The 14340-nt window shown below is 42.8% G+C and overlaps 1 protein-coding gene across 4 annotated transcripts in view; it reads right to left on the bottom strand.

The window, feature by feature from the left end:
- The window catches only part of LOC133127977 (FERM, ARHGEF and pleckstrin domain-containing protein 2-like), a 49868-nt gene extending 35950 nt beyond the window's left edge, over positions 1–13918 (bottom strand). The window contains exons 1-2 of one of the 4 annotated variants that reach the window (XM_061241132.1): positions 13807–13918; positions 10063–10279 (exon numbers count right to left, since the gene is read on the bottom strand). In XM_061241132.1, the coding sequence (XP_061097116.1) occupies positions 10063–10254 (192 nt within the window). In that variant the 5' untranslated portion in view covers positions 10255–10279; positions 13807–13918. Of the gene's footprint in view, positions 1–10062; positions 10280–13185; positions 13507–13806 lie in introns of those variants that run through there. The other 3 variants (XM_061241134.1, XM_061241131.1, XM_061241133.1) reach the window with 3 other exon arrangements.
- Between the last annotated feature and the right edge of the window lie 422 nt (positions 13919–14340).

Genomic DNA, 14340 nt, shown 5'->3' with positions numbered 1-14340 from the left:
ACTGAAGTGTCACATTCAACCACCATGTTAATCGCTTAAGGGCTGACATTTCTGCCCTGCACACACTGCACTCAAGGAAGGCATTAAGGGGCCCAATAATAAAACAACAATAATAATTTCTAAAAACCCCAAGGGAGTCGCTGAACTTGACCCAGAGGAGTGAGTGAAAGCCGTGCAGGACTTTACTAAACCAGGTGAGAAACGGTGGCGTTTGGCTCATTCGTCGGGCCCAGCGAGTTGCTCTGCCGACAAAACAAAGGCTTCCTCTGTGAAGACCGCCGCGCTGGCCCCCGCTCCCTGGCAGTAGACAGCCCTGAGACGGCCGGTCCCCACTCCCTTGCCGAAGGAAACGCTGGCTCAGCAAGGAGCACCACAAGCACCAGCTGTCGGCTAAATGGCCGACTACACACCTCAGCTTGGCCGGACACTTTCAGACAAAACTTACGTCAATGGAACAATTTGTCTCCCTACTGCAAACAATCCAAGGCTGGCTGCTTTTCTCAACTGGCTGGCAAAAATTTTGGGGAACCCCATGCGGGAGCCATCAAGGGCAGAGGAAGTGTATCCTGGGTGGGAACCGGGTGTCTTGAAGGTTTCAACGCTGTTAAGCGGTTTGATACCTCCTCCGATGTGGTTGGTTAAATAGACGTCCGGATTCTCAGGAAAGCTGCAGCGGATAACAGGGGGGAGGGGCTAATCTGGCTCAGGGGCTGAGATTTACCTGCCCCAATCTGCCGTCTGTCTGCACTGACATGAGGTGGAGCACTCATGACTAATTTCCATTAAAACCGTACACTCGTGGTATGAAAAATCTATTCTGCATGAAGAAACAAACTTAGCGTGAACAGTGCATTGTGCTGCTGCCATATGGACTTTCTATGGAAATAGTGCAATACTGCAAATGCAATATGTAATTTGCACCAGCCAAGAAGTCAAATATGGCAGCTAAAAATATGACATAGCTAGGTACATGGATGGTTTTGGTTAGGAAAACAATTGTAGCCATAAGAAACAAACCTACAGCTACAGTATGTAACAGGAAAGTGAATACGTGTCCTTCGCCTGGGTGAAGTCTGTGCCAGGCGATGTGCAGAGAGCCACGTTCCATGGAGAGGAACAGAATATGAAGCGACAAGTTGCCAGTCAGTGTCACCATAAAACTGTTGTACAGAAATAGACAAACATATCAATGACCGCATTGTTTAAAACCTGTTGCACTGCAGCAGGGGCAAAACAGTTTTTGAAATGTTCACAATAACATGGGCTATGCAAACGCAGTGAATGCTACATGGTAATATGCCCATTAGGCAGTTTCCTTGTTTACATAAAAAAAGGCCACATTTTTCAGTTGTCACAATAAAAATGCACGCACGCGCACGCACACACACACACAAGATTATATACTGGTACCATGTCAGAATTAGTACTTCTAAGAAAGCAAAGTTTGCTACCACAAGACCTCAACTAAAAACAAAATGGAAAAACCCTCACAGTAACTGAACTGATTGCTCTGGGATTTTCTGATTCCTTCAGCCCCTAGTTACTAGTCGTGCTACAGACGCAGTGTGCGATAGATGCGATTATAGGTGGGGGAGGGGTGAAAAATCCCCCATCGCTGAAATCTGTCTGGCAGGCTGCGAGTTGGGACTGGTCCTGCAAGCTGCAGCCCATTTACAGTCCCACACATCCAGGCCACAAGTGCGGCATTGGTTCAGATATACTCTTGTACAGTCATGGGCCTCATGTCTTGGCCCATTTTGTTTAAATAGAGGGAGTAATTACTACCATACACAAACACAGAGATGATTGTCAAAAGAAACAATTATCACAGGTGCCACAAATTGATCTGTGCAGATCCAGCTTTTTGAGATTCTAACTTATTCCACTGTTTTAAGCCTCTTCTGCATTCTCCGTTCACAAGTCTTGAAAGAATAAGACGCTGCATTTCTCTTTATCCGAGGCAAGCTTTGGAAAAAGCTCTACTGTAAAGTTACACGGGGCTGAATTCCCAGTGAGCCTGAGTGTTCTAAATAGATTTAAAACGCACAATTATGACTAATTCTCGGATGTTCTGACCGCACGAGAACATACGATTATATAGAGCCAGCACAAAAAGCACCACCAAAATAACAATCTTTTTGCTTATTTAACAACTATAAAGCAGCCGGCTGTGGATGATCCTGGCATACGGAGGTGGCTTACAACTCTAGGCCTTACCGACTTCTCATTCAGATCAGAGCCAAGTTCACAACAAGTTGGCCAACACATCACAATGCTTATCGCCCCCATTAGTACCTATTTTTGGAAAGCAGGGCATTTTCGAGGATGGAAAATCTATAAAGTCAAGTACAACTTCAATAAAGAAAAAGAAAGGAAATGATTTTACAAGCTTGACAAATATGTTCCTGATATTAATTCTCTAGGTGCTGAAACACAAGTACAAATCCAGAAGTTGAGAAAAGTTGCCAGCACACAAACGGAATCTTCCAGACTGACTCACTTTCATGCTTTACAGACAGAAGTCTTTACAAAAACCTGAAATATGCTCTGGCACTTTCGGCACGCAGATTCTCGTGGGGGAACTTTGGAGTGCTGGCCAATTCTTCTGAAGTTTTAAACTCAATAAAAGCACCTGATAAAACCTTGTGGCTCTCTACCAAAGAAATACGGGAATGATACCAGCAAATCGCCAGCAAGCCTAACCACTGAGTAATTTGGGTCAACTGTCCACTGCTTCAGAGAACAGCTTTGAAAAGTATGTTACACTCAGACACAGGGTCTCTCCACAGGGGGTTAAAAGTTTAAGGGGGCAAGTCTTTAAAATTCCTTGACAAAACTTCCTGTGGCCGTTTTTGCAGCAAACAGCCCCACTTCCCTCCCTCCAATTGCACTCCCCAACACAACAGAGCTTTTAACATCACGGCCCGTAGTCTCTGCACCCCCTTCGGTTGTCAATCATCTGTTTATGTGCAGCTCTTGAAAAGCTGCTGCCTCAGGCCTGGCCCCTGGCCCCTCCCCTCTTTCACATAGAGCCTCAATCCCACCAAGCCATCCCCCCCCCCCCCCCCCCTCCACCCGCCTTCACAAATCAGGGAGTGAGGGCTGGCTGGGGCTTGCTTGTCCTACATCAAAGGAGCCTGTGTTCTCAAGGCTGTTCCTCCACCCAGACACCACAAAGTGTGGGGAACGGGAGAGGCCTGGCACCCATGGGCATGCGCTACGTGCAGAGGGCTTTTCTGCCACCCATGACCTCTTGTGCTGCTCATTGGGGGGGTTGATCAGGGTGGGACACTCCCTCACATCAGTGTCCAGCTACTGGTCAGTCTCTCTTGGGTCGTTCTCCACTGTGCTTTCAGACACAAGGTCTCCATTTGCCATGGAACTGAAGAGTGCATACCGCAGAAGGACACACTGAAAAGACAAATTATGTTATATATATTTTATATACTTAAACTTAATACTGAACATTCTCAAAACAACCTGGCAGGGGAACAGAGGGAAAAGCAACTATGAGGCTGAAAGAGGCTTCACTTGAAGTACCAAAGCAAACTAGACTGAAAGTTGAACCATGCAAGGAGAACAAATCATTGTTTTCACACACATTTATGAACAAAAACATCTTCATGCAAACCGTCAGTTTTGCAAGCAGTGATCAGCAGGTGGCTCATGAGATGATGGTAAAGCAACATCTTTGTCTCCTCCTAAATGGTTTGGTTTCCCAAGGCCAAGCTCCGGCTTTCAAAGGAAACCTTTGCCGGCTATAAGCAGTCATTTCTTGGCACCATTTCAAGACCAAAACAAATTACGCAGCTCCAGCTGAAAAACAACGTGGTGACACGGTGACACCAAGCTGAGGCCGAAGTGAGAAGTTTGACCCAACAGTTAAGTGTGAAGGGGGCAGACTTTTCACAAGTCTGGGAGGAAAAACACTTCTGAAATCTACCGTTGACTGCAGCACGTCTTACTCCGTCTAACGCTCAAAATAGGAGTTTGAAAATTACAAGCAGACTGCAGAATAGTACTTGAGAGCAACTACAACTTTTGAAAGAAATCTGGGCTCGTAAATAACTTAATGAAAGAGGCTGGAAAAGCGTTCAGCAGTCGGGCCTGGCGTTCGGGACGGTGGCCTCTGCGAGTCCACAGTAGCTGAGCCGAGAGACCGTGTTCTCCGTTACAGCTGACAGGGGCCACGGCACTGGCCAATCGCCCTCCGAGGGAGCGGTGTTGGACGCCGTCCTGGACTTGGCGCGGTCGGGTCCCGCCTGATTAAGGGATCCACATCCTCTCCTTTTGTTGGACGGGGGAGGATCGTGGACAGCCTCAACGGCTGGAGTTTATTCAAGGCTGGCCAGGGTCCATCGGGGGGAAAAAGAAAACGAGATGGCCTTCCAACCTCCCCCTGCTGACGGTGCAGGCCTCAGGCCACTTGGGTCGCGCTGGTTCTCTGGCCTTCTTTCCCTAAAAAGGAAACGTTTCACGCCGTCTTTTAAGCACTATTACATTCTTCCGAGGTTTAAAAAGTTGCGGGCCTTTGTCTGTGACACCACCTTTCTCTTGGGTAAGTATTCAAAACATAGGCCACGCCCGGCACTGAAACTCTTACATATGAAAGACATGGATCTCACTTCAAAAGACAAGATTAAGTCAAAATTGACAGAAAAAGATTATTGCTCCACTGGTAATGCCACCAGCCATGTTTGCCCTCGATATATTTGCCCTGCAGCTGTTATGGGGAAGAGACGTCATTATAGCAACAGCTGCAGAAGGATTAAGGTCATAACAGTTTCTTCAGTATTTTAGCAGCGTTTTTTGAAAACCTGACGTGAAAGCAATGATAAAGGCAGATTGTATCGGACCACAGAAGGGTGTGAAATCAAACATCCTTAATTAAATGATAACTCAGCAATTGTCTATGCTTTAAAACAGGGCGCAGACAGTATTCAATGTTCTTGCCTTTCAAAATAGGTGGATATCCTGTGTGTAAAAGCAGTTTCCTTATTGCTTCCTGATGCCTTGTTTGGGAGGTCAAACAGAAATCTAGACCTCTGGGATGTCTGTCTACAGCCGTGAGGGTTGAATTTAATTTAAGGACAGCCCAATCTAAGAAAGACATCCATTTTACTCAATTTTACATGAAATATGAAACAAAAGAATACATTTCTAGAGCATAAATGAGACACTGTGGTCTGATTCATTGGCTTTTCAGTACAGCCATGTCATTAAGGTTCTGTATCAGTACAATGTCAACAAGGTTGCTTACCAAGTCTTAGCAAAATCAGGTCAAAGCAATCGATCAGGAATCTTCTTTTTTTTTTTTTTTTTTGCTCCTTACAATTACACTGTTACAAGGCAATGGGAACAGCACATACTCCAATGAGCGCAAAAAAGCTAAAATTAACATGGGAAATCTCTGACTGAAATAGGGGAAAACTGGAAAATGATTCCTTGTTCCCAGGAAAAGGGAGTGAGAAACAATTGTAGAACGCAAAACAAACAGCAAAAGGGATAAGAGAATCTTAAAATATACAGGTTGAGAAGGTAGAAAAAGGCAGTCTGCGAAACGGACTATCAAAATGCAATGGCACAGCATGGTAATGTGCTACACTTTGATGGATCAATTCTGAACCGCAACCCACATTCACTTAGCATGCATTCCAGATAAGAGAATACATAAAAAAGCGAATTATGACTAGCTGTGCATTATAGAATTGGAGTGCTTCATAGTGAATATCTACCTCATCACTATTAAAACTGTATTAAAACCTAGTTGTTCACTATTCTAGTACCCATCACTCATTGGCACTCATTTCATAAGTGACAAGAACCCCTACTTTACATTAAACTTCTAATGCATTCAACCTTTTCTGGAAACTACTTTGATTTGAGTCAAAGTAAGTTTGAATTTTAGCAATGAGGCATGCATTGAGCCCAGGATGAAATGGAAGTAGAAGCCAATGTGTTCAGTCTTTGAAGGATTTGTCCTCCATCCGTAAGCACTTTGCATAGTTGCATTTTTTAAACGCATAAAAGCCTGTTCCCATTTCAGTACAGCTCATCACAGCTTTTTGAGGTTGACAGCCAACTTGGAGGAAGAAAAATAAATGTGATGGTACCCAAAATAAGAATACATTAATTCTCAGGGTTTCCATAGAAAAATCATAGAGCATTTAAATTTGAGGAGGCCATTTAACAGATATTTCAATTGTCCAAACACACTTAATTTGATACTAAGTCAGTGTTTTAGAACTCCATTGCTTTCAATTTCCAGTAGTGATTGCTACATCAGCAAGAACATTCTAATCACACCTTAAAACAGGGGTCCACAATTATGTGTCATGGAGGGCCAAAAGTATGCAGGTTTCCATTGTAACCAATCACTGCACCAGCTGATTTCACCAAGTAACACGCCTTCAACCAGAGAGGAAGTAACTAATTATTCAAATCAGCTGATGTAGTGATTGGTTGGAATGAAAACCTGCATACTCTATACACCATGGCACATGATTGTGCACTCGTGCTTTAGAGAGTTAATTGGCCTTGTTTTCATACATTTCTGAGGGTCAATGAGCACCACACAGGAAGATAGCAAACACCATCAAGCTTCTTCAGGTCCATCGTCCAAGAGTTCTTTCCAGCACCTTACACTGGATCACAGCAAAAAGAGAACAGCAGATTACCCTGCCAGACAGCGTTTATTTTCACATAAATAGCATGTGATACACGATGCAATAAAAGAACAAAATGTTTAATGCCTACTTGCCAAATATCCGCCACACTAATCACAAGTGGGCTTTAATGGAGCAAGAATTAGGACTCCCCCGTAGTGACCCGGTCAGCTAAGAGCAGCAGAGCTTAGTTTCTGGAGCAAACTCACGGGGCCCGACAAGGGATCCAGCATACTTTTGGACAGAGATGCATTAAAAGATCAAATGGAGAGCACACGGAGGTTTGCATTCTTCTTGTATTGAATCATGAAGTTTGCTACCGATCATCAGTCATTTACTTCTGACAAACTGGGAATTACAAAAGTAGATCATTTAATATTTTCAGCAGAACTGCCAAAGAAATTCTGACATCAACTCCGTGTATTACAAATCGCACCGCAAGGGTGGCCAAAGCTGAGGTAGATTGTGACAAAAAATAACGCAGCGTTATACACTTAACCCAACCGCTACCAATTATCTTCTTCATGAAAAAGCATTCAAATTGCACTCAAATTGCATTGCATTCAGCAAAAACAATTTGCGAAATCTGTTCAAATGAAAGTATTATTTTATTTTTTTACTGTTTCTTGTATTGCTCTCTCAGATCCAAGGTGCTCAACAGAACTCAACAGAACAGAAGGTGCTCAACAGGCACCTCCAAAGCCAAATGGCATGCAAGACCACTGAACTCCAAACAAAGCCAGCCACTAAACCTTCCCTCTTCCAGAGAAGCAATTAGCGGAGGCGGACGTCCCACAACCGCAAACCTCGGGCGCAAATATATTTTGCTTGCTCTGGGCCTCTGAAGTGGGACTGGTTTAGCGGAGGGGTTAATTTACGGGGCCGGGGCGACGGGGGGTTCGAGCCCCGCGAATGACAGAGAGAGCAGTGTCTGGGGTCTGTCAGCCGGCCAATGACAGGCCTGAGGCAGAGGAGCTACTGGCCCCGCCCACCGCAATATCAGCCAGCTGAGTGGGCCAAGCCCAAACCGGCTGCCAGCTCCGCCCCCCCGTCCGTGCGCTCCCCATAAACAAGCCGCGGGGCTATAAAAAGCATCGGCTGCACTATGTCGTCCTCTGACATTTGATCGAAGAGCAGCAACCAGAAAGCAGGAATCAATGTCGTCTGTCTGGCTGGCCTGCTGCCATCGACAGCGACAAGAGGGGATTGGGATCAAACGAGAAGCGTCGAACGCAAAAAATAAATAAATAAATAAATAAAAACAATAAACAAACACACAAACATCCTTAAATGAACTACAGCTGGTTTCAGGCAGAATCAAAATAATGCACATTTGCTTTTGTGGATAAAGTTCTTTAAGGTTCTGGGGTGTGGGTGGACGATGTAAAAATAATTAGTGCTGCACAAATTTTGCATTCAGACATGCGGTTGGAGGAGGAAAATAATAAATAATTGCGCCATGGAATCGTGCCTACAGTGCCACACAACTTTGCCTTTTCATGGAATATGTACTGTATCAAAACATGTTAAAGCATAAATGCATTCCACAAAATGTATTACATTTTATAGCACAATTTCAGAAAGAATAACAAATTGATTGCAACACTTTCTATTCCAGCAAGTACAAATGCATGAATAAATACCCTGAACGTTCAAGCATTTCTACAGGAATGTGTACATTTCTCCACAAGGAAGAGGAGCCGGTTTACAAGAGGAAGACACTGGAGAGCCAGTCAACAAGAACGTTGCAAAGCCAGGAGGACTTCTAGACGGCGCAAAAATACTACCCAAAACACTATGTAAACTCCACTGAGGAGCTGAAAAAACACCTTGAATTCTGGTCAACAGTATGATGTATGATGGAAGAAATATTTACATACATACTGAAAATTACAGCATTTGATTAACAAAGTTGGCGTTCCGCCTCTTTTTGGGTTTAGAATTTAGATGAGTCATGTTCTCACAGCCGTCATTCCCTCTACCTGTGTGCACGGACTTGTCCGGGTATCCGTGCGAGAAACAGATGTGACCTGACGTAATTGAGCCTGTGGATATTCAGACAGACCGTCCTCTCTCTCCCCCCAACACGGCGGGATGTTCTCGGTCTCCGGGTTTGTTTTCCCCTCTCGTCAGTCGGCGTGAAACCGAGCAAGCTGGATCCCGACCCCTGCTTTCGCCGGGAACGTGTAAAAAGAACAATAAACGCCGACTTCAAAGCAGGCGGGGAGGGGGCTCCGTGCCTCCTAAACCAGATGGCCCACCTACCCTGTCGTTGGGTCATCTGCTCGAGGCAAACAACGGCTGACCGGAGACCTGCTCCAACTGAGGGGTGGCTGAGGATATAGGAAGAGTGGGAGGTGAAGTCCTCCCCCCATTTTAAACAATTTATTAGTTCCTTTTTCTGCACTGTATCAGGAGTTGAGCAGCTACAAACTGAATGAGCATTAAAGAAAACATCAAAATGAATCGAAGAGCAATCCGATTTGCTCAAACTGACGAAGCATACCATGTTTAGACTGAGGTGTGCAACAAATGCCCCAGACAATAAAAGTACTTCAACTGTGACTGCAGTATTTACAAACTGTCTGACAGCCATGTTATGGTAGACTGGCATCCAAAACAGGTGGTCAACTAGTCTTCATTATGTGCTCCTGATACCTACATAAACTTAGGAAGGAAACTTGATGGAACCCAGCAAACAGCCAGAAAACATACATGGATGTGGAATCTCAGTTTGGCTCCAAACAATCAGAGGTGGAGGACAGCAACCTTGATACCTACTGATCCACCCAAGAAAATGGTCTCCAGGTTCAGCCCTGCAATGCGCCAAATACAAGATGAAGCCATGTGCATGCTCGCAGGGATTTCTATTTTCTTTCCCCTCAGGCAATGACACAGCCAGCTGACGTGTCAAGGGCACTGAAAGCCGAGGCCCCCCTAGCTCCTAGTGTCCTGCCAGCCTGACCGCCTGCCTCAGTAAGTCGTCTTCAAGGAGGATTTGCTCATCAAAGCCAGATCGACACGGCAGCTGCCCCTACACAAGCACGCAAACCCAGCCCGCGCAACAAGAGCTTCACCCTCAGGGGTGTAACAGACATTTGCAAACATAGAAAACGGTTAGCAATATCATAACATTAAAAACAGAAAATGGAAAGTTAGCCTTTTTAAAAGGGCACGATTCAGTTGGGCGTTTAAAGTGAAGTGTACAACACGGGCTTCAAAGCCCTTGATTGAGCATAGGTCCAGTGACTGTATAGAAGAGGTTATTATTATCAGGTTATTTAACCATATCATGCCAACACTGTTCTTATGTAATTAACCTACTTTGACAGGAGTACCCAACCCCTGATTTAGTCCGAGGCACACAAGGGGCCTGCTGGAACACGCGTTCACTCACCTCCAAGTCGTAGAGGTCCTGAGAGTCGTCCAGCCCCTGCACCCGGACCTGCAGGCCCTTGTCCTGACCTTTGCCCCCGGTGGTGCTGAGGGCCTGACCAGGCTCCAGGGTACTGATCCCGGCATTGAACTGGGCGCCCAGGCGGGTCCCAGGGGTCTGCAGGACCCGGTAGGAGCCCTCAATCTCGCCCATCTCTCACCCACGGCCCGCCCTCGCCCTGCGGAGCCACACAGACAGGAGAGGTCTCACAAAACACTGCCAAACACCAGGAGTTCAGACTGAAAACTGAAATTCGTTTTTTCCAACTTCACAACCTGCTCTACATAATGCAAAGTGTCCAACAGCCAAACAACTAATAAAGTTAAACCATAATGCTGTGTTTGCAGGGACGTTTCTTGTTATCCTTTTTTTTAAAGAGGTAAAATACTTGCAGCACACCAATGATTTGCATTTCTTCAGGGCGTCTTTACGCTATGAAACAAAAATTAAATAAATTTTTTTAATCAATGTAAAAATATGGCATCTCCTCAATTGTACATTTCCCAACTGAAATCCTTACCATTCTGATGTAGCTTGAGACCTGGGAAATGCTTCAGATCACTAGCAGTAGTAATGATTTGGAATCTCATTTCTAGTCATGTGAAAAGTAATTACACCAGAGGCTACAGGTCAGCAGGTCTCAAAGGCGTTTCTGATAACAGTCAGCGCAAAATGCTGATGTAAGAGAAAAAGTAATATATTGTAGATTTTGTTATTCCATTATGTTTACATCATAAAGGTATACACCACTGCTGATTTTGTGGATTCATTTAAATTTGGAGACACATTGAGAGCACCCCTTTTACAACTGTGCCTAATGTAGACATAAATACAACAATTTCAAAGTGGAAAAAGTAATAAGTCAAATAAATATTTCATATTCAAAAGTAAACAAAATAACTTTCAGGCTAACCAAATTATTCATCATCAATTTAAATTCATTTATGGGCAAATATATTTATTTTCAGGGTTTGCTAAAAGCAGTTCCGGGTGTCTGGTCTAAAAGTGTTTTTTTTTCCTAAATTTGATTTGACCCTAGGAACCAGAAGATAAAAGTAAGAAATGCAGGCTACTCTTCGTTCTCCAAATTCCAAGTTGAAATTCAAGGTATATTGACAACAATGACCATTATGTGCATCATGAGATGGATCTAGACCTGCCTCTTGTGTAGCTTATACTTTTAAATAATTGTATTGGGTTTCCTGAACTGAACTTTTAGCGAGTCAAATCTTCTCAATTCGTGGAGAAGAGGATAGGCAATACACCTAACTTTCATTGTCAATGCAATATTCAATTAACTGATATACTTCTTAAATCAAGCAAACAATACTACTTTTGTTTGAATACTAATGACTGTTACAGAGTTCTCAGAGGATGCCCTTGGGCATACGTGAAGCCAAAGAGGCTCGGAATGTGTTGCAACCAGAAATATCCCCAAGCTACAATTGGTGATCGGAGTAGAGAAGTGTAGCATTGGAATTTGCCTTTCACCAACACTGCATTCAGCAGATCCTAAAACAAATCTGACACTTCACTTCCACACGTTAGAACATTTTAATAGAAGCATTGAGTTCACAGAATACACAGTGGCGACGTTACAGACCCTTTCAGTTGTCTGTTTCTTAATTAAAATTATGTACCCATGAAGAAAAACCGAATCTTCACCTTTATCTTGTAAAATGAGCCAATAATAAAAGCCTATGTTCCAAGTAGCAAAACTAGGTATTTATTTGGGAAGAACACATGTGACAAGGCACGAGGAGTTTGGACAACTGACTATTTGCCATATAAATTCTTCTAAACCTAAATTCATTAAAATTAATTATATATGCAAAACAAAACAAAAATAAATAAAAAATAAATAACTGAATATTCTAGAAAACCAGTCAAATTTCTGGATTTGGTAAATCATTGAAGACCACCCACAGAAATAGGTTCGATAAGAGAAGTTGATGGCTTTACCAATACCGTCTGCCGTTTTATTGTGAAGGACAATGTTTCTAGACCCATAACTATATATGCACAAGTACATTCTTAAAATGTATGCACGTTAACATAAGCAGCACATCAGCTGTTTAAGTTGTGTAAGTTAGCCTAGTCGCCATTCAAAAATATTGTGTCAAGGATAGCATTTTCGTTACAGAACCCTGCTTCAAGCTATCTTACACTTTAACGGTTTCATCAGAATGTCCCATTCTTCTAAAAATAATAATAATTTTAAAAAAGGTTTAAAATGGATCTTCATCCATTTTAATTGTTTCCGCCTCTGCATTTTTGTGGCAAGCGGTTTTCTGGTTGAAGAAAACATTAACTGGACATCTGAAAGGGTGTATACTGCCAGTTAGGTCGACCTGAAGACGTGGAATAGAGTAGTGGCAGTAGAATCACCCGAAATGGGCATTCATATCAGATTGAAAAACAGTATGTCCAAGTTTCAGAAAGGGGGGGATTAAAAACTGAATGAACTCGAACAATGCACATAAGCACTGACGCGTCCCAAAATGCCCTATGAAGTAAGGTACAGTAGGAACTTGAATGCAGTGCCGCTAGACAGCGTGCACCCGCTTTAGTGCATTTCAAGTAAGGGTCTCAAACAATAACACTGTCAAAACATTTACACAAAGTTACTAGCGAGCGAACCATATTGAGCTCAATATTGTTGTAAAAGAACGTTAGCCAGCTAACTTATATGCCAACTACCCGGTCTGGTGTTGATCATTAGGATTTTAAATAATTTTTACTTCAGCAAATTATATAACGATAGTAATATAGATTTTTCAATAATAAAACATGTAAATGCAGTAACCCAGCTCCAATTTAATTCACATGGCTGAAAACAAAGCATATGAGGATATAGAAAACACGTAGAGCTAACGTTAACATAGCCATGCTAGCTACCACCCACTGTTCTGAAGCATGTCGAACACCGAGTGAATGTGCCAGACTGCCACTATTCAACAAGTAGCCCAATGTTAGCTAGCTGGCAGTCAACCATTTGGAAAAAGCTTTGAAAAAAGGCTCCGCAGATAACGCACCATTTTTCATGGACTAGATGCACAATGATTTTTCTCTGCAAGAACTTACCGAATCTCTGTAAAGGAACGCAATGCAATCACAGCGCCTCGGTCATGCAAGCCTCGATTAAGCCTTTAGCTGCCGTTATTGTACCTAGCTAGTGAGCCCTTAGTAAGTACGCACGACTGCACACAAATGTTAGCTAGCTAACTGGCAAAAGTTAACGTGAGATAACGTTAATTCAAAGTGTGCAATGTTTAGCAAGCGACAACGATGCAATGTGCAACGTTAGCAAAATAATGAACTTACATAAACTTTTCTTTACTTAAAAAGTTGCCATACAGTTGGGGCTTGCGTTTAAATGCCCAGCAAGTTAACGAGGCAACAAGCTCCACTGTTGGATTTCAGATGCGTTACATCGAGGCCGTTTTGAAAGTCACTGAAATAGCGACCGAGACAGGCACAGAAAAGTTAAACGAATAACTATACTAACGCTAGTTAGCTAAATTGTGTGCCATCTTACTAACGTTAGATGGCACACAAAAGGTGTTTTATACACTTTTGCCTTTCAATATAAACATCTAACTGGTTTGCTAAGTTGGCTACATAATAATTGCATTCATTAACAAGTTTACAAATAACATTTCCAAACAATATTAATGAAATCACTAATATATGATCACATCGTACCTGATTTTCTTGTTTTATTCCTGAAATTCCCGAGCGACTCTTTCAGACGACCATCGCAAACATAGCGCAAGCTAGGCTGCAATCTAATTGGACAAGACCAATTCCCTCTTCAATTACTATTGGTTCGCAGTACAACACAACCTCATGTATGATAGGTGAATTGTGTTACCTGCTGATGATTCTTGATTGGTTGAATAGGGCTGTTAAAATGAATGGGTCGAGGCCAAGATTTACGAGGTGTTTTGATTCTAAAAAAAAAATTAAAAAAAGTTTTGTATTTGAATACCATAATCACTTTGGTTTATGTGGTATAAAGAAAATGTGGAAAATATGTCTCTTTTAAGCTGAAATGTAAAGTTTAAGTTATTTACACACTTATGGTGAAGGTACATTTGATATGTGAAACAATATGAACTTTCCCAGACATATTTCTGGTATTAATAAATGAAAGTGTTGTTATTATTATATGTTTCACGAAAACAGCATTGCAATCTGTGAACTGGGTCTGGTCATATGCAGAACCAAAGTTTCCAA

This window comes from Conger conger, chromosome 5, assembly GCF_963514075.1.
Source record: "Conger conger chromosome 5, fConCon1.1, whole genome shotgun sequence".
NCBI classification, from domain to species: domain Eukaryota; kingdom Metazoa; phylum Chordata; class Actinopteri; order Anguilliformes; family Congridae; genus Conger; species Conger conger.
Note: the sequence above shows the minus strand (reverse complement) of the source record. Positions and strands in the feature narration are given on the sequence as shown.